Source organism: Natator depressus, chromosome 2 (assembly GCF_965152275.1).
Source record: "Natator depressus isolate rNatDep1 chromosome 2, rNatDep2.hap1, whole genome shotgun sequence".
Lineage (NCBI taxonomy): Eukaryota > Metazoa > Chordata > Testudines > Cheloniidae > Natator > Natator depressus.
Window position 1 is genome coordinate 223,957,553 of NC_134235.1, and position 20,462 is coordinate 223,978,014.

General features: G+C 41.8%; 1 protein-coding gene across 2 annotated transcripts in view; it reads right to left on the bottom strand.

Annotated features, from left to right (window-relative positions):
- The window catches only part of CUBN (cubilin), a 212,908-nt gene extending 192,727 nt beyond the window's left edge, over positions 1-20,181 (bottom strand). Inside the window, exons 1-11 of one of the 2 annotated variants that reach the window (XM_074946012.1) lie at positions 20,007-20,181; positions 19,721-19,850; positions 19,264-19,356; positions 18,145-18,183; positions 17,343-17,444; positions 15,983-16,086; positions 10,568-10,694; positions 8,761-8,929; positions 8,023-8,241; positions 6,626-6,721; positions 5,858-5,979 (exon numbers count right to left, since the gene is read on the bottom strand). In XM_074946012.1, the coding sequence (XP_074802113.1) occupies positions 5,858-5,979; positions 6,626-6,721; positions 8,023-8,241; positions 8,761-8,929; positions 10,568-10,694; positions 15,983-16,086; positions 17,343-17,444; positions 18,145-18,183; positions 19,264-19,356; positions 19,721-19,850; positions 20,007-20,125 (1,320 nt within the window). In that variant the 5' untranslated portion in view covers positions 20,126-20,181. The remainder of the gene's footprint in view (positions 1-5,857; positions 5,980-6,625; positions 6,722-8,022; positions 8,242-8,760; positions 8,930-10,567; positions 10,695-15,982; positions 16,087-17,342; positions 17,445-18,144; positions 18,184-19,263; positions 19,357-19,720; positions 19,851-20,006) is intronic. The other variant, XM_074946011.1, reaches the window with a different exon arrangement.
- Positions 20,182-20,462: the final 281 nt, after the last annotated feature.

Genomic DNA, 20,462 nt, shown 5'->3' on the forward strand with positions numbered 1-20,462 from the left:
TCCTCACTGAGGCATGCCCCAGGCACAGCGAGTGCTCCCTGGACCTTAAAGTCTGGATCTGCTTGTGTTCCAGGAGACCCTTACCAAATTCCCCCACAGTGGGCACTGGTGGATTCTGGGGCAGTGGACAACTTCCTCGATGCCAGTACTGCCCAAGCCCTGGGTATTCAGGCACAACCAAAGACTGTCCCAAACCTAGTGGAAACTTTAGATGGCTCACTTCTCTTGTCAGGGTCAGTGACACAGGAGATGGTGCCTCTGGAATTTGCCATTTGCAACCATCTGGAAATCCTTCCATTTGGAACAATCTGCTCATCACATTTCCCCATAATCTTCAGCATTTCATGGCTGGTTTGGCAGCTCATGATTTCCACATCCTTTGGCATGAGCACCAGAGTAGCTTCTGCTCCAAGTTTTGCCAAGAAGTCTGCCCACATGGGCCCCAGCAACACCTCCACCCTTGCATCTACTATTCACGGAAGCTCACTCCAGCTGAACAGAGTTATGGAATTCGAGATAAGGAGATTCTAGATCCCAAAGTGGCCTTTGAAGAGTGGCACCACTATCTGGAGTGTGCTCGGTTCTCAGTACAGGTATATTTGGATCACAGAAACTTAGTAGCTCTGCCGAGCCAAAGCACTGAAACAGAGGCAGCTTCGCTGGACCCTGTTCTTCACACACTTCAATTTCACCATCATGTACCACCCAGAGGCCCAGAACAAGACTGTTGAGGCCTTGTCCTGAAAGGAGGAGATCTCACCAGCCAAGAGCCCCCTATGCTGAGTCTCAAGCCCCAGAATTTCCTGAATGCATTGATTCAGAACTTCCATTCGGCCAGCTGCTCCTTCTGATGGCCCTGAATGTGCATGACAATCCACTCACATGTCGATTCCTGTGAGACATGTGTCTGCACCAAGACACTATACTCAAACCCCCGTGGCACCCTAATGCCTTCCAAGACCCCATTCAGATCCTGGGTAGCCATTACCCTGGAATTCTTGGTCGAGCTACCTGTGTCTAACAGTTACACTGTAGTCAACCACTAACAAAAATGGCCCACTTTGTCCCCATTGCACATACGCTGGCTGCAGAAGAAATAGCCCAGCTCCTGGTGGCTCATGTCATCCATCTCCAAGGATTCCAGGAGCGAGTCCCAGCTCATTGTGGTCTCCAGTTTCTGTTGTGGTTCTGGCATGAAACCTTGATTGCTCAGGACCTGCGCTTAAACATCCACTGCCTATCACCCACAAACTGACGGTCAGCCTGAATGAACAACTCAAGTGTTAGAACAATATTTGTGCTGCTTCACAAATTTCCACCAGGACAACTAGTTGATCCTCCTACCCAAAGAAGAGTTTGCTTACAACAACGCTGACTTTGTCTCCACCAGGCAGAGTCCATTCTATGCAAACTGTGACTTCCATCCCCCTTCTCCTTGCAACTCCACCAATCCCACAGCTGCCACCTAAGTATGCCAGATCCATGATGTCCAAGAAGAACTCAAGGCACATCTGGACAAGACCAAGGAAGATTATAAGCAGTACGTTAACCATCAGTGCAGGGAACACCCAGAATTCACTGTTGGGTAAAAAGTGTGGCTCTCAGCCCAAAACCTCCACTCCGACTGGCCATGTTGTAAATAGTATTTCCAATACCTTGGGCCATATTTCATCAGCCAGGTAATTAACCCAGTGACGATGGGGCTTTAGTTACCCAGATCCCTCAACGCACACCCAGTGTTCCCTATATCCTTGCTAAAAACATCAACAACCCCTTCACGCACCAGGCTCAACCTCCACCCCCTCTGGTGCAGATCCAGGGACACGACAAATACAAGATCCATGAGATACTGGACTTCAAAAATCAAATATGGTTTCCTCTGGGAGAGCTGGTTCAGAAGAGTGATCCTGGGAGCTAGAATCCCAAATCCATGACCTCGTGACAGCCTTCCATGAGGCCAATCCAGACAAACAAAGGCCAGTGGAGATGCCCCTTAGGAGGTGTAATGTAGGGCCCCTGGGGTCTCAAAGACAGCCCTGAAAAGCTGCAGGTGGCAGACATCTTCATGCTGCCACCCAACAGAAGCTATAACCAGCTTGTGCTCCATTATCCATGACCTGTTGTAGACTCAGACCACAGGAAGTCCTGCCTCAAGAGGTCTGACAGGCAGCAGCCTCAGACCTCCTGATTGGCTCCCCATCCTACATAAACCTAAGGGGTGTTCTGGGAAGTGTCCAGGCAACAGTGTGGTTCCCCTGTAGCTACCATGACCATTCCTGATCCCTGGTCTTGCACTCCTGGCTTCAACCTCAACTTGACCTGCAGTCTCCTGACCTGGACCCTGATCTTTGGTATTGACTCCAGCCTGGAACTTGACTATGAAACTCCTCTCAGTCTCATGTTTGACCCTGCTCTGACCCTTATTCCTGACTGCCTTTGCCAGGATCCTGACACATCCAAGCCAGTGCGCTAAATCTGATAGTAGTCAGTATCAACTGCTTCAGAGAAAGGTGTAAGAACCCTGTAATGGAAAATTATGGAATAACCTACCTGACCACATGGGAAATTTCTTCCTAACTCCAGTCAATTATTATGCCATGGAACATGGGGGTAGATACAGTTACAAACTCTTAATCATATTAAAGTAACTGCATTTTCTCAGAACACGAAATTCACTTCAGACACAAAGTCCAAGTATTTGGGGTCTATGTGGGTAGAATGCAGCGTGCTGGGGAAACTCACCTCCCTGCTGAGGCCTGTGGTGTTTCACTAAAATAGCACCCATTGACTCTGTACCAGTTGCATGGAATACAGGGGTCAGTAGTTCTGGATAAACACAGATCTGCTGCCGCACCTCTGGTCTGCTCCCATTGTGGTTTTCTGCACTAATAAGTGTGTGCACAGGCACCATTATGCAGCCACCCCATTAGTGGGATGCCTATCCAGTCCCTTTGTGGGGTTTAAGTATCATAGAGGGCCTTGAGCTGGACTGCCACTCCATGTGTTAACTTCACCCTTTACCTGTTTAAATGTCAATTTTTGGACACCTTCTAGGCTCTTACTTCAATGCTATTTATCAGCAATGAGTTCTGCAAATTAATGATGCACTGTGCAGGATACTATTTCATTTGACTTGTTCTACATTTGCTGGATGTCAGTTTCAGGGGATGTCCCCTGTTCTTTTACTATGAAGAAGGGTAATGGAAGCACTTACTTTCTCTGTACCATTCTTTATTTTGTGTTTCTCTCTTTTGCCCCTTCTTTTCATCTCCTCTCTAAACAATCCTAATCTTTCCTATTTCTCCTCCCATGAGGGTCTTTCCATATCTCCCATTGTTTCTGTTGCCCATCATTTGAGCCCCTTGTGCTTCTTCTATGACTTTCTTGAATGAATACAATATTCCAGGTGGGGGAAATCTCACCATCAATTTATAGAATGACTCTATAATATTTCCACTATTATTTTCTATCCCTTTCTCTGCATGCGTAACTTTTTTGGTCCAGCAGCGCATATTGAGCAGAGGCTTTTATTGAGGTGTTCACAGTGATGCTAAAGTCTTTTTGCTGAGTGTTTACTTTTAATTGAGGGCTCAATAATGTGCATTAGTAGTTGCAATTACTTCTTCTGGAATGTATTACCTCATGCTTATTAACAATGAAATTTCATCTGCCTTTATGCCACCCAGTGATAGCTCTGTTGGTTTCCTCTGAAGTTCATCTATCAATTTTAGGTATTTACATGTGTCCCGTTAATACGTTATCTGAGCACGTCACAGTTTTTAATCTATTGATCCCCACAACACCCGTGGGAGGTAGGGAAGTACTATCAGACCATTTTACAGATCGGGAACTGAGGCACAGAGAGGCTAAGTGGGTCACAAAGGAAGTCTGTGACAGAGCAGGGGATTGAACCTGGATTGCCAATGCTTAGTGCCCTGAACTAGTCTCCTATAGTCTTGACTAACCTACATTTTGTTAAAACAACAAGGAGTCCTTGTGGCACCTCAGAGACTAACAAATGTATTTGGGCATAAGCTTTGGTGAGCTAGCAAATAAATCTGTTAGTCTCTAAGATGCCACAAGGACTCCTTGTTGTTTTTGCTGATACAGACTAATATGGCTACCACTCTGAAACCTACATTTTGTTAGCTGCAAACATTTCCCCTCATTCTTCACCTCTTTACTAGATCATTAATAAACATATTAAACAATGGTCTTAATACAGATTCATGGAGAAATTCCCCTGCTAACTATTTCCATGTTGAAAATTGACCCACCCTCATAGCCACTGGATATGAGTCAACAGTGTGCCCTTGTTGCCAAGAAGGCCAATAGCATTTGGGGATGTATAAGTAGGGGCATTGCCAGCAGATCGAGGGACGTGATCGTTCCCCTCTATTCAACATTGGTGAGGCCTCATCTGGAGTACTGTGTCCAGTTTTGGACCCCACACTACAAGAAGGATGTGGAAAAATTGGAAAACGTCCAGCGGAGAGCAACAAAAATGATTAGGGGACTGGAACACATGACTTATGAGGAGAGTCTGAGGGAACTGGGAGTGTTTAGTCTGCGGAAGAGAAGAATGAGGGGGGATTTGATAGCTGCTTTCAACTACCTGAAAGGGGGTTCCAAAGAAGATGGATCTAGACTGTTCTCAGGGGTAGCAGATGACAGAACGAGGAGTAATGGTCTCAAGTTGCAGTGGGGGAGGTTTAGGCTGGATATTAGGAAAAACTTTTTCACTAGGAGGGTGGTAAAATACTGGAATGCGTTACCTAGGGAGGTGGTGGAATCTCCTTCCTTAGAAGTTTTTAAGGTCAGGCTTGACAAAGCCCTGGCTGGGACTATTTAGTCGGGGATCGGTCCTGCTTTGAGCAAGGGGTTGGACTAGATGACCTCCTGAGGTCCCTTCCAACCCTGATATTCTATGACCATTTGTTTGTAGTGTTTGTTTTCTGTCTGTTAGTCAGTTTCCGACCCATCAGTGAATTCTGGGTGTTGCCCTAAATGGAACACTCCCAAATGTTTTCTATTGATGGTATCTGCTGTGTACTATGTTTTACTCTCCATTCAACTATTTTTTAATAGTCCTGCTATCTCTTATTCTGAGCCTTTTAGCTTAAAGCGAAGGTTAAGGGGTGATTACACTGTTTAAGTATCTACAAGGAGAACAAATATTTAATACTGGGCTCTTTGGTCTAGCAAACAAAGGTATAACACAACCCACTGGCTGGAAGTTGAATCTAGATAAAGTCAGACTGGAAATAAAGCATAAAATTTTAACGGTGAGAGTAATTAACCCTGGGAACACTTTACCAAGGGTCATGGGGAAGTCTCCATCACTGCCAATTTTTAAATCAAGATTGGATGTTTTTCTAAAAGATCTGCTCTAGGAATTATTCTGGGGGAGTTCTATGGCCTGTGTTATACAGGAGGTCAGACCAGGTGATCACAGTGGTGGTCCCTTCTAGCCTATGAATCCATTCACAAGCAGCAAAAATTGATATAGGATTCATAGCGCCACAGCCATGTTAGTTTTGTGCATTTAAGAAAAAGTACCATGTAAAAATGAACACTGTGATTATATTTTATCATTATTGTCATGTCTGAGTACATCAAACTAGGGTCAAATCCTGCACTGACTTACACTTCCCCCCTCCTCCCGTGCAAACCTACTATATTCTAGGACAGTAGGTAAAGTATGGTGAAGAACACTTCAGAAATGCATGTAGAAATCACCACCAATGGGGTTGCACAGGGGTAAACCCATGCCGATTTTAATCCTCACTGGTATACTGTGTCTTAATTGTCACATCTAAACAAAATTGTCTCTTTAACTATGAGGAGACGTACTTACTAAGCACTGTCCATTTCTACACGGGTTTTGATGCTGACAGGTATCACTGACTGGGGCACACCCATTTGGCCCATAACCACTTCCAGTGTAGTCAGCTGGGCAGACACAGGTAGGTGTAGGACCTGTGGAAGATGAGACAAAACATAAATAGTAATTAGCCTGGTCCTGATTACAGTAACAATATCAGTTTTGTCATTAACAGTACGTGAAACAGAGTCTCAATTTGAAACAGGGCTTTGCAAAATGCTCTAGTCTATTAACAGGTGATCTGTTTTGGGATGTTCTTCCCTGCTCTGTGTCCACTGTAGTCATTAAGACTACTGGTTATTGGAAAGTCTTAAGAGAGCTGTGGAGGCCCACGTGTCTTTGCAGAGAGGTGCAGAATGGAATCTATAGCTGGAATGAGGCAGAGGGGTTCCAGGAGGGGAATTGTGGGGGCTGTCAACATCCGCACAATGAAACCTGCAAATGTTTGGTGGTGGAATCTGGATCCATTCTGACGTAACTGTAGCACTGCCAGAAGGCTTTACCTACATTCTCTGCAAATGCCAGGTCACTGCCTTTTGCACCCTTGTGCATCCTAGGTCTCCCGTTGCTAGAGACAGTGTCAGTTCACTAAAGGGAACATATCTGTTAGCTTGTAGTCTGAAGGCGAAAGTGAAAATTCTAAGGTCAGAGGACTTCATTTTAAATGTGTTGTCACAAAACTGCCCACTTTTTTGAAGACTGATATTGAACTATCTAACAGTACTTAAAATGGCATATTACCTGGAGAGGGTACACATGAGGCCAATGGATGGCAACCTCCATTATTTATTGAGCAGATACTAACTTGGGTGCATACTCTTCCATCCCCCTCATAACCTGGTCAGAATAAGATCATTGTTATTATACAAACAAACCGGGTTGGTGAAAATCTGTGAGAATCAAATGGGAACTATGCTTACTCATACTGTCACCCAGGTGAAAGACTTAAATGTGGACCAAGTACGATGCTTTTCCAGCACTTAAACAGAAAAAGCTGAAGTTGACACTGGACCAGAGGTTTTCAAACTTCGTTGACTACCTCAGGTTACCACACTTCAGGGCCCTGACTCTGATCTTACTGATTCTGTTGTTAATCATAAGTAAATCCAATGGACAAAACAGAGTTACATCCACATAAACCAAGTATGTGTGAGATCAGAACCTTAAGACCTGGGCTGTAGCAGTCATTGCATTCTGCCTTCCATTCATTTCTGCACACAATAAACCACAGTGGTGCATGGGTTTCTATAACTTTGGTCTCATGATTGCGAGACTGAAGTTTGGAATAGGCCCATGATGCACTGAAGTTTAGAACACAAACAACTGAATGGAGAGTGGGAAATCGCTGCTGGTGCTGCTATGAGGCTCATTAAGACAAGAAGAAAGAGGTGCCTGGAGTATCATTCATCAAAGCCTATGAATTACTTATGATCCAGTGCATTAGATCAAACATGTACTCAAAATGCCTTCCCAGTATAGAGTAACATATGTGTGGTAAACAGTGTTGGTGAACTCTTCCTAACAGGAATTTGTTTCCATTACATTTATTCCAGGCAGTTAAAAACATTTTTTCTGTTAGTTAGTATTTCTGTTAATGATGCTGTACTTCTCATAAAGGGCTTTAAAAATAATAAAACTCAAAATGTTGACTTATCACCACTCCAACTGCTCTGTTTATTTTGTGGCTGGAAACACTGTACAGATTTTGGAAGCACTTTTAAAGCAATGAGTAATTAGTAAGTCTTTTAACAAGGACAATCCAGGTGGTTTGACATATAGCATATACTTTTAATTAATGTGGACAACATAATAATGATCTTAGTTATTCACGTATTGTCTGCCAAAGGAAGCACATTGATAAGTCATTTAAAATGTCTTTTTAGTGTGACAGGAATCAATTTAAAGGAGATGTAATTAGATATGTACACTATCACATGCTCATCACTAAGTCTTCCTAAGGCAGTTTAAATGTGCTTTGTCTCCAGACACTATATTAAACCACATTAAAATCACGTTGGTTAGTATAACACCTGTTTATTTAAACAAAACTAACGGTGCTAGAAGGTGTAGTATCTTCATGTTTTCAGCGTATATCCTGCTTGTCATTATATCAACATAAAGTCAATTCATTGTTTTACCTGGTGGACAAAGACTGCAGTGGAAGGATCCCATAGTGTTGATGCACTGAACCACTGGTGCTATTGAACAGCCTCCATTATCCATCTCACATTCATTAATATCTTGGCAACGGTAGCCATTTCCTTGCCAGCCTATGAAGAGGCACAGCAGAGAGGCAAAAACTGGCAAATCCTTACGACTACCTCTTACTTTTCTTCCTTTTAGTAGAACTTTCCTGCCTGTCCCAAGCACAGGAAAATATTACTTTTGCATGCCATTTAGGAAAGGCAGGTGAATGGGAAATCTTCCTCCTTTGAGGTATTAGAACTAAACTGAAATGTACTGTAGAATTTAAAATAATGTAGTCTGCTAAATGTGAGTGGGGACCTTTTATTTGAATATGTCCTGTGCATTTTCAGTAATGGATCACACTTTTACATAAGGATTAGGCCAGTCAGACCTTACCATAAAATTTTTACTACAAAGGCTTGTTCTAATCCTGATCATCATTATTTAGAGTCCCTGTAATCATGTTCTCTACAAAATGCCTAAATAACTCAAATAAGTGCACTGCAAAAAGAGAATTCATAGATTTTCAGGGCAGAAGGGACCATTAGATTAGCTAATTGGATCTCCCGTATAAAAAAGTCCAAAGAATTTCATCCAGTTACTCCTGTATTGACCCCAATTCTGTGCTTGTGAAGTATTGGCAGTCAGCACACACCTTTGCCTCTTGTTGCTGAATGAGAATAAAGTACCTGTGGGACAAGGCCCGCAGTAGTAAGAGCCTGGAGTGTTGTAGCACCCTACAGGAGGATTCTGAGAACACGGCGGACTAGAGAGGCTGCACTCATCTATGTCAGCACTGCAGTCAGGGCTACCAGGCGGGGACATCCAACCAGCATTGCAGATACAGCTGTACTTTGGCTGCCACATTAAACAGCATGTTATGGATTAGGGCAATTGTGAAAACTACTAAGAAGCCTATACAAGGAACAATTTTAAAAAATCTTTTAAACTACAGCCAATTACAAGAGAAGTTTATAGAATCATAGAATATCAGGGTTGGAAGGGACCTCAGGAGGTCATCTAGTCCAACCCCCTGCTCAAAGCAGGACCAATCCCCAATTTTTGCCCCAGATCCCTAACTGGCCCACTCAAGGATTGAACTCACAACCCTGGGTTTAGCAGGCCAGTGCTCAAACCACTGAGCTATCCCTTCCCCCCAAAAAATATGTTGGCACGTGATTTGCTTTTGCATAGTCATGGGTAGATTTTCCCATCTTTCTTCCTCTGAAATTGAACATTTAGCACATGGCAATAACAGGCTGCATCATTATTTCACTAAGCAAAAGGAACCTGTATTTTACTGAAACTACACCTGAGAGAAAGAACAGCAATCATGAACTGTACCTAAACATAATTTAAAGCAATCAACTCAGCTTGCTTTGCATTTAGGGTAAAGAGACCAATATAAATATAACAACCTGAAATCAGTTTGGCAAACTGTGCAGTAATCTGTGTGACGTACACAGTGTAAATAGCTAATTAATTCACAAATCCATATTTTCTTTAAGGGCAATGATTATATTTACTGTAAAGTTTACTAACACTCAGATCGTAACATCTGTAACGAATTGCAGTGTTCAGTGGAGTCAGCATGACTTATTTGGATTGAAGTTATGTTCCAGAACCTCTTGTTAAAGTGTGATTTTTATTTATTTATTTATTTATTTTTAAGAACAATCCTTATTTGGTCTCAGCAATGTCCCAGAGAATTGGAGTATGAAGAGTTTTGAAGTTAACATTAAATAACATTAGGGTGGTACATTCTCAAGCGCTCAGCATTAACTGTGATCTCGCTGAAGCCAAGGGGAGCTTTATCATTGACTTTAATGGGAGAAGAGTCAAGCCAACCCTGAAACTTTTGAAAATCCCACCAATAATCTACAAAATAAAGGGAAAATAGCCTAGAAGCAACTGAATGGTGAACCTTAACCAAATCTTCAATGCAGACCTACAGTTACTAAACTGGACTATTTTCATGAAAGACAGGCAATAATCATACAGCAGGTAAACAGCGCACGTGACATTGCCAGCCCCAGAAACCACTAGGGATAGTATTGCCAAGTCCTTGCTTTCCCCTCCATGGGGGTCTTGCAGTGATGGCAATGTTTGTTATTCTTAACTATGTTTCAGATAATGTTAGGATTGAAATAATACCCAATACTAGAACTGGAGATTCAAGTAATGTTTTTAAATATTCAAAAAACGTTTCTTCTTTCCCAGCTGTTTAAAGGAGGATAATGATGGACCCGACACAGGTGCCTCTTGGGAGTTGCTAATTACCTTTAGTTCCCTCTGTGGTCACTGGGATGCTCAGCACCATGCAGCAACCAATGTTTGGTCATTGTGTACAGGATTAGTTGCCCAGGGCCACTATTTCACCTCGAGAGCACAGTTGGTTGGTACTTATTAGTACAATTGGTATTTATTGGTTCTTCAGGGTTCTTAAACGCTGACTGAAACTGTGTTGCATAAAGAGACTCATACTTCATTTCTTACCTCATTGGGCTGCTCCCTGTCTGAATCTATGCAGATGCCGTGCTCACAGAGAGCCTGAGAGCCTCCTTGGCAATCATCAAATGTCGAGGTACAATGGGGCCCATAGGTTTCTGGAGTACAGGTACAGCTAGTGATGAAAACACAGAGAAATGCCATAATGTTGTCTGTCTTATTACCACAGTATCTGAACACCTCACAGTCTTGAATGTATTTAGCCTTACAACCTCCCTGTGAGATAGGGCAGGATACCCCCATTTTACATATGGGAAACTGGAGCACAGAGACACTAAGTGACCTGCCCAAGATCACACATGAAGTTTGGGTTCAAGCCCTGCTCTGTCACAGATCTCCCAACACCTATGTTAGGGTACTAATCACTGGAAAATCCTTCCTCCCCAGTGTAGATGTTGGGACTCTCCCTTCAGTGTGGTTCTTTACCATGTTGTGAAGGTTGCAACTAACTGTATTCATATAGCAGTTTTCTGGCCCTAAAGTCCCCATTAGCCTTTCACAAAGGATTTACTTTTCAATAGGTGAAAACTTTTTCTACCCAGAGATATACAGCTCTCAGCAAACGTGATGGTGACAGAAGATGAAATGACAATGGCCTTATTCTGTTTTTCAACAAAAGTAGTATGTGACTATTTTATTACAGTAATGGTACTTTGCACTTTAAATGGTGCCTTCCAGCCAAGGATCTCCAAGTCCTTTACAAACATACATTAAACTAAGCCTTCAAAACCCTCCTGTAAGACAATAATTATACTGTGACAGGTGGTGGAGCATTAACATCTACCTTACAGCCCACAGGTGTACTGGATAGAGCAATACAGTTAGACTAGTATCAGAAGGGTAGCCAGGTTAGCCTGGATCTGTGAAAGCGGCAAAGAGTCCTGTGGCACCTTATAGACTAGACGTATTGGAGCATAAGCTTTCGTGGGTGAATACCCACTTCTTCAAATCTGAAGAAGTGGGTATTCACCCACAAAAGCTTATGCTCCAATACGTCTTTTAGTCTATAAGGTGCCACAGGACTCTTTGCCGCTTTCATAGTTAGACTAGGGACTGAGGGACAGGTTTTTAGAAGTATTTAGACAGCTAGTGTGATTTTTCACAGTTAGGTGCTTAACTCCCACTGATTTCAATGAGATTTAGGCACCAAACCTCGGGCATATTTGAAAATCACACTTGATATTTAGACACCTAAATACTTTTAAGAATCTGGCCTTGAAGGACGAGTCATTCGGGCCCAGATTCATCAAACACCTACACTTACCGCTTTGCCAACTAGGGAGTGACTTGAGTGTGTGCTTAACCTTAAACACCTGCTCAAGTGCTTTGCTGAAACAGAGGATGTGTTGCTGGAGCTTCCTGGTAGTCAGAGGAAAGACACAAGCTTAAGTTGTAGCCTGTCTATTTGCTTTCCAGTTAGGTAAAAGCCAGTTTGTTTAGTTTGGTATGAAGGGCATTTTTTAGCTGGCAAGAATAAAGCCTTGAAGAGAAATAATAATGCTGGCTGGCTGGCTGGCTCTTTTGTTGTTGCTGGACCAGCTGACTCACTTCAACAAATTACACAGCCCTGCACTCATTGTGGAGATGAGGAAACTGAGGCATGGATAAATTAAGCAGTTTATGCATGTTAATACAGCAAGTTTTAGTGGAAGAGGTGGTAACAGAACCCAGGAATCCTGCCTTCCAGTCCTCTCAAGCTGGAACGAGGAACTGCATGTGGGTATTATATCTATTGCAACAAGTTATTACTTCCTGAAGCAAGAGGAGACAAGGGGGTAGGGGATAGGAGGAATTTGCCCTAGAGGAGAGTCTCTGAGTTACAGTGAGTCTCAGGGCTATTCTGGAGGTGGTGCACTATGCCTAAAGGTACAATCTAGGCTCCTGAAATGCAGCCCCTGCTGAGGTGGAACATGAGAGAACAAACAATACAAGACAGGAAGTGAAGAGAAATACTGTATCGAAATGACAGCATATGGGGGGTGCCCGTGGTTTCAAGGCATGGGCACTATAGTTCAGTGACTTTCCCATTTTGTAGCAGATTGTGTCGCACACTTGGGTCCGTCACTCTTTTTTTTTTTAACTGGCATTCAGACAGCTGTTGCTCAGTTCCTTCGAGAACACCATGCTTATAGGGGGCTACCAGTCTGAAAGTTCTGTTTCTTATTTTCTGTAATGGTAAACAAGCTGGTAAATACACGACTTCCAGACACAATACAAAGCTCTCCATTAGAAGGGAACAAGCAGGCTGAATGGCATGCCAGAGCTCCCTGCAAAGCAGTTTGTTCTCAGCTTCAGCATAAAAATCTTAGTCTCCACAAATATTTACTTGCTCTGCCAAAAGCTTTATAATACTTTGCCACTGCTTGCGAGAAGATTTTAGAAGGAATATCTATGTGCAGTAGTTATAATGGGGCCCAATGGTACTTTTCTCAGGGTGTGCTATTCCCTGCAGCGTTAATTTCATTTTAATAGACAAATTTCCAGCATTCCTGCAGGTCTCTCTGCCACATCAGGCAGTCTGTAAAACAGGCTATGCACAAAGTGACTTATACTTGCTACCTTCCTCCTGTGCTCAGAAGCACAGCATGGTGGTGCACTACAAAATTAAGATGTCCACCACTATCCATCTGAAAGAGAGAACTCTGCTTCCCATCTTTCACTTACAGTGACTGTTTTAAAGTAGGCATTTCCTGGCAGTCAGCTTCCAGGACAGCACTTCATTGCTTCTCTGTCCCCTTACATGTGTTAAGTCAGTACTGGACATCATGAAATGTGCCTGTTTACCACCTGATGAGAAGACCTGTATCTCAATATTCTTGTCAAACAAAGTTCTTCCACTCCATGCCTTGAGGCTTTCTATCCATCCATGCTCCCTTCCCCAGCAAGGTTCCCAATCCTTTCCCCTACTAACAGTAAGACCACATATACACACACACTCACACCAGTGACGTGTCTGTAAATCGGAATGATGGTATTTTGCAGATGTCACTGACTACACAAGGTGTGGGGCCACAGTGAATGAGGCACACAGCCCCACCCTCAAAGAGCTGACTACACTGGATGTTTCCACAGTACTTTTCCTGTCCAAACTCTTGACTTATGTGTCCTTTTTAAAGCAAAAAGAAAAGGAGTACTTGTGGCACCTTAGAGACTAACCAATTTATCTGAGCTACATCGGATGCATCCGATGAAGTGAGCTGTAGCTCACGAAAGCTTATGCTCAAATAAATTGGTTAGTCTCTAAGGTGCCACATCGGATGCATCCGATGAAGTGAGCTGTAGCTCACGAAAGCTTATGCTCAAATAAATTGGTTAGTCTCTAAGGTGCCACAAGTACTCCTTTTCTTTTTGCGAATACAGACTAACACGGCTGCTACTCTGAAACCTTTTTAAAGCACTGATTCAGGAAAGCATGAGCTTAGAAATAATAGGAATGCTTTCCAGAATCAGGGCCTTAATGCTCGAAGCTGCATAGTGGTGATTTTGGTGAAATGGTGAAGGAGTCCTGATGCCTATCAGAGTATTGTTTTGAATATGAAACAAGCAGGAATTCAGTGAGAATTACCTTAAAGAAGGGGAAAGATCAGTATTTAAAGGAAATAAAACACAACAATGTTTTATTACTCAGCAGAAACTGCCAGAGCATGGCCACCAGCTTTAGGAAGTGCTGCTCAGAGCAGCTTCAAATGGGTAATAACATTAATCTCTTACTAGAATAGCTGGAAAGGAGTGGTGACCTCTTTCTCTTTGGAATGTCCTCTGCATCTTTGAATGCCTTGATTTTGATCAGACCTTTGGGGCAGGACTTGAAGTTCTGAAATGCACCTCATTAGCTGATTTAGAGTCTTGTGAATCTTTTTATCTGTCATTTGATTTGCCCATATTTAGTTGGGGGTGGATGTATGGAAGATGGAACATGTTGTTTATATATCTGAAGATCCTTAACTGATGAAACATACTCAAGCATTAAATTATTCCATCCTGTCAACCCTAAGTTAATCAGTGTCAGTTCACTAAAGACAGTGTTCAGTAACCTGCAATGATCTTTTCAAGCAAACTTGCCCGTTGAACATGTGACATTTATCCAGGGCTGTTAATAGTTCATCAACGAGCACTACAGAGCTAAATCAAATGCATCCCGGGCATTCCCGTTAAGATTCTGCAACTGTGTAATTCTAACAACAGTGTAAGGCAAAAAAAGTCCCCTCATATTATGTAGTATTTTTCATTAAGCTGTATAACGATTGCCACCAAACAAGCAGAATATCAATTGCTTACTTTAAATGGATATCTAAAATATTTGAGAAGTTCTACGACTTTATTAGCTTTGGGATAAGTGTTTAATTTTCATTTTAGTGCAAAGATATTTCCGTGCGCGTAACGGCAGGGAAGGGGTCATTGAATTTCTCCCACTTAGTTTAATTGAAAAACTTGCTTCAATCTGTGATACGCCCCTAATGGGGAAGATAAACCTGGGGAATGGGGAAATGCTATTTAATAATTCAGAAACTTCCAAATAATTGAATTTGGTGTGGGTTGTCTGTACTGTGCTTGTTTTCTATCTGATTGTACCCATGCTGGTTCAGCTGGCACACAAGGAGCATGTCTATATTACAGACTTAAGTTGATCTATGTTAGGTCAACTTACAGCCACCTCAGTAATTACTGGGGTGGCTGATGTCCACACTACCCTCCTGTTGGTGGCACGTGTCCTCACTGGGAGCGCTTCCACGATTGAAGAGGGGCAGTGGGGGGTGGGGGGGAGAGCTGAGAGCCAGCTCAAGCATGGAACCGTGACATTGGCAAGACAGCCAACAGCCGATGTAAGTAAAACACAGTGTCTATACAGAAACTGTGTCACCCTAACTACACCGACATAAGCCCTATACCTCTTGTGGAGGTGGAATTACTTTGTTGGTGTAAGTGCCCTAGTACATCGGCAGAAGTAAGGCTGCAGTGCGTATGTGTACACTGACATAATTAAGTTGACGTAAGCTGCCTTACCTTGACCCAACTACGTAGTGTAAACCAGGTCTGGGACAGGGAAGTCTGGTGAGTGGAGTCCAGCCTCCACCCATTATTGTAGCATGCAGCACCAAGTTAAACCTCCTCATCTGGACAAGGTAGCCGGGACCAGAACGAAAGACAGTCTTACACAATCTTTATATGGGCCTTATCCTCTTGCCTCAAAACAGGCAAAGGTCCCAGTGGCTCCAGTGAGATTTGCATGCATCAGGATTGGATACATAATTTATGAAGTGTTTTATGCTCTGAGTGAAAACTGCTGCAGTACCTAAATATAAGATTGTTATTTCCAGGAGTGGCACTGTAGTGGCAATAAGTGACATAAAAATGTTAGAGGATCCTAACAGTGAACTTCTGTGTAAGAGCATGAAAAGTTACCTGTAACTTCCTGGTGTGTTAACACATGTTGCTCCATTCTGGCAGCCGAGTGCTGTTCCGGCATAAATCTGGCATTCATTAACATCAACTGAACAGAACGGGCCCTGAGATGACATAGAAATCCATGGTATTTTCCAAATTACAGAGAATCAAAGTGGTTCATGGAGCCAAAATTTAACAGAAGTGTTTCAGAGGATATACAAAGCATAGGCTGCTATTACCACAGCTTCCCTTATAAAACACTGTAACAAACTGCTATTGTTCTGTCTTGTTTCCATTACCCTACTTATCAGCCACACCAGGGTATAAAACCTTTTAGAAATGTATAGAAAGCATATGGATAACATAAAGTGGAGTTCACCATCGTCTTTTAGGTTTTTAATGGAGCCGGTTGGAAACTTTTCAACAACATATTTTTTCATTTAAAATACTGTTTTCTGAAACTTCTTGCGAAAAAAGCATCCATTTTGATAAAAATATCAACGTGATGGTTTTTCAGGTCTAGGGTGGACCCACCTTCTCTCAAGTACAAATTTCCACAGCTCCATTTACACCAATTTATACTAGCAAATAATTTGTCCCATGGTTCTTTTATGGGCACTGTTGTGTGAGAGACAAATGTGTGAGAGCGTTATATAAACATACCAACTGATGAGTTGGATATTAAAGGAGCTGCATTGCTTTGGGCAACTGATATATCACCCTCAATCTTCAAAAGATGTGCTTTACTACAGACTAACATTGACACAGGAATATACAATAGCTAGGTTCATAGAAGGACCATAAAGTGTCTGTGGAGTTACAGCAGAGTTACTTAAGATCTAGAAAAAAGAAAAGGAGTACTTGTGGCACCTTAGAGACTAACCAATTTATTTGAGCATAAGCTTTCGTGAGCTACAGCTCACTTCATCGGATGCATACTGTGGAAAGTGTAGAAGATCTTTTTATATACACACAAAGCATGAAAAATACCTCCCGAGTGGGGTGGGAGGAGGTATTTTTTCATGCTTTGTGTGTATATAAAAAGATCTTCTACACTTTCCACAGTATGCATCCGATGAAGTGAGCTGTAGCTCACGAAAGCTTATGCTCAAATAAATTGGTTAGTCTCTAAGGTGCCACAAGTACTCCTTTTCTTTTTGCGAATACAGACTAACACGGCTGTTACTCTGAAACCTGTCATTAAGATCTAGAGTCTCCCATCCTTCTTCATATGGAGAGCTACCTTAACTCTATGAATTGTCACATTATTTTTATGGGTGCTACTCAGTGAGAGTGAAGGAGGCAGAATTGGACCCTATTGATGACAATAATGACAATCATATGTATTGGATGTGTTCAAATAGGCTGAAAGACTCACCCGCCAGTTACTGGGACAGAGACAAAAGAAGGCATCCAGCAGGCTTAGGCAGGTTCCAGAATTCTGACAGGGGTTGCTACTACAAGCTTTCCTCAGGACAGTCTGAAACAATGAACGAGAAATCAGTTTACTTGCTAGCACGGTCTTTAAAAGAGTCTGCTTTTTTGTCAGATTTGTCTGCGAAAGGCTTAGCACACAATTGGCGCTACAAAAATGTAACAACTAATAATGTAATTGTCTGTCTGCGATTGTGTATCCCTGTAGAGGCTGGCTGCCGCCCACTGAGAGGGTAAAAGCTCGACAACAAGTGACAGTTAATAGAGAGTCTTCATTAGTTCTACTAGCAGAGGACCCATGTTTCTAGAGCTAAAGGCCTCACTTTCATTCTTGATGCCACATGCATGGTTTATATGGCAACTGCATTACTCATGCTGCAATTAATAACTAAAATTGATTTCTTTAATACAAGCAAACACTCAGATTGAGTTCCCAAATCATGGCTTAGTCTTGGCAGATCATAAAAGGAGAAGATTTTTTTCCCCCTAGTATCTAGTTGCCATTTTTCTAACTCTACAAAGATATTTTAATTAAAGAATGGGGAATCTGACAGAGTTTATTTTGAAAAGAAGGTATTTCATCTCATCTATAAATCGTGACTTCATGTCTGTGTGCTCTTAATGAGAAAAGCAGCCCTGAGTGATGCATGGGAGGACAGAATCCATCTAGTTATTTTTATTCTTGCAGTCATCCTTCATTTTCTGCTTTTAATAAAACCTGCTAGGTTTGTTCCATAATTACTCACCTGTTCTATGTTTTGAAATCTGCCCTCAAGACTCACAATCTGCAACAGATATACAAAGACAAATGTGTTTGGGATTAAAGTGGTGCTGATATGTGTGTGTCCTGGGACTGACTGGTTGCACCTTTCAGTCGGGTACACACTGGTAGACTAAGGAAACATGGAGGGATTTTCACATATGGAAAAACAAAAAGGGAATTTTCAGAGAGGCATAAGGTGCCGAATATTCATTCAATAGAATTTCATTATCTAAACCACTTATGTTCTTTTGAAAATCACAACCTAAATATGTATAAATTTGATTAAACAACTAAGGCCCCAGTCCTGGAGACTTATGCGTGTGTTTAACTTTAAGCATTTGAGTAGTTCAATAGGATTTTGCTGTTTAGAAATCTTTGCAGGATTAGGGGCCTCAAAGAGGATACAACTGTCTACAGCTATTTGAAGAGTATGAACACAAAGGAGGAAAAGGAATTGTTGGCGATCAGCCAAGGGGATATGACTAGAAGCAACAGACTGAAACTGAACACAGTCAAATGAAACATACATATCAGGATAATTTCAAATGGACTCCGGAATATTTTCCCCAAGGTAAATTGTGGAAACTCCATAACTGGAGTGATTTACAACTGAACTGAATAAAGGATTCCAGAATGCACTGTAGGGAAAACATCTGCATTAGCAGGAGATGGGAAAAATGACCTACGAGGCCTTTTCCATCTCTAGTTTCACTAGACACATGATTCTACATATGGAACGCTGACTCTGTGCAACACTTGTTGTATTAGATATATATGGCCCATTCCTACAGTCTTTGAGTGCACTGGGGTCTCTGCCTGAGTAGGACCTTCAGGATTAGGTACGCACAGATGCTGATGAGCCAAAAAGAAGAGCCATAGTTTCAGGATTTTATCCACAACTCACTGAAATCTGTGGGAGTTCTTGGTTCGCGGGCGCTGGATCAGGCCCATACAAATTATTCTAATTTTTTTCCTAAGCCCATGCAATACTCCGTGGAGGATTTGGGCCCATAACTGGTAACAGTCAGAGAAATCATGAAGATGTGATGATATGAGGAACTGAAAATCAGGAACTGAAAATGTGACATGAGGTGAGACTTACCTTGGAATTAATCAGAGTGATCTGGTTTGAAAAATTCTGAAGGACACCAGTGCTTCTTTTCACTTCTAGAATCTCATCTTTATTTTTCCTGATCTAAATTTTAAAAAAAGGTTAGTTCTAGTGTATTAGAAACCTATGTGAAACAATCATTTGTCTTTTCAGTTGCTGAAGAAAGTTGGATCTTCACAGTATTTTATGATAAAGTTCAGTGAGATAACAGAGTTACATAGTGTACGCAACTGCCTCTTAATTTTTTATATAGCTACATAATTTCTTTATGGGTCTGTAATAATTCATGATCATCTCATTATGATGACAGCAATGCTAACAGTAATAAAACCATTGCCATACCTGAAACAGTTCCTGTGGTAAATTTTGCGAGCATGTAAATTTAAATTAAACTATAATTGTGCAAGCAAAAAGGTGAACATTTAATAAGAATAAGTAAGTATACCACCTGACTAAAAAGCTCTTGGAGGTCATCTTCATTAATTTTTATTTTTCCCTCTGATCCGGTTCTAAACTCAATATTTTTGGCGGCGCCTGTATGAAATACTAAATTCCCCCTTTCTGAGGTCATGCGAGGCCTGTTGTATCAAAGAAGAGAAGATGGCATTTAGCTACATATCTGCCAAAGACTTTGTAAAGAAATTTATTTGAGCCATTCTATTCCCATTCCTGGTATTTAAAACCACACCATGTGAACAGATCTATTTGTAAGTGACACCAACAATGGTACTTACTGTTCATCAGAAATGCTTCTTTTCTGCCTCTTTTTTTCATAATATTTGGATTCACAGCTTAATCCAGAAAGTATTAATAAGGCAGCCAGAAGCCAAGGGACAGAAGCTGACCAAAGCATTGCTTGCTGCCAACCTTCCTGGGACGTGTGGCAAGTTAGACTGAAACCTCCAGTGTCGAATGTTAGTTTTGAGAGCTTAACAGGTGCACTTTGCTCTTGCAAGATCCTCAGTACACTCGCAGTAGTGCCCACTCTGCTTATTTGCCCCAGAGTGGGTGAGCCATAACTGAATTAATACACCTAAGTATTGAAAATATATAAATGACCTAAAAATGAAATGGACTTTTTCCCCTTTTTAAAAACTCTGACATTTTCCTATTCTTTTTTTTAAAAAAAGAAAAACTCAAGTGATAAAAACAATCACCCTTGATTTAATCATTATCTCCTTGACCTTTGC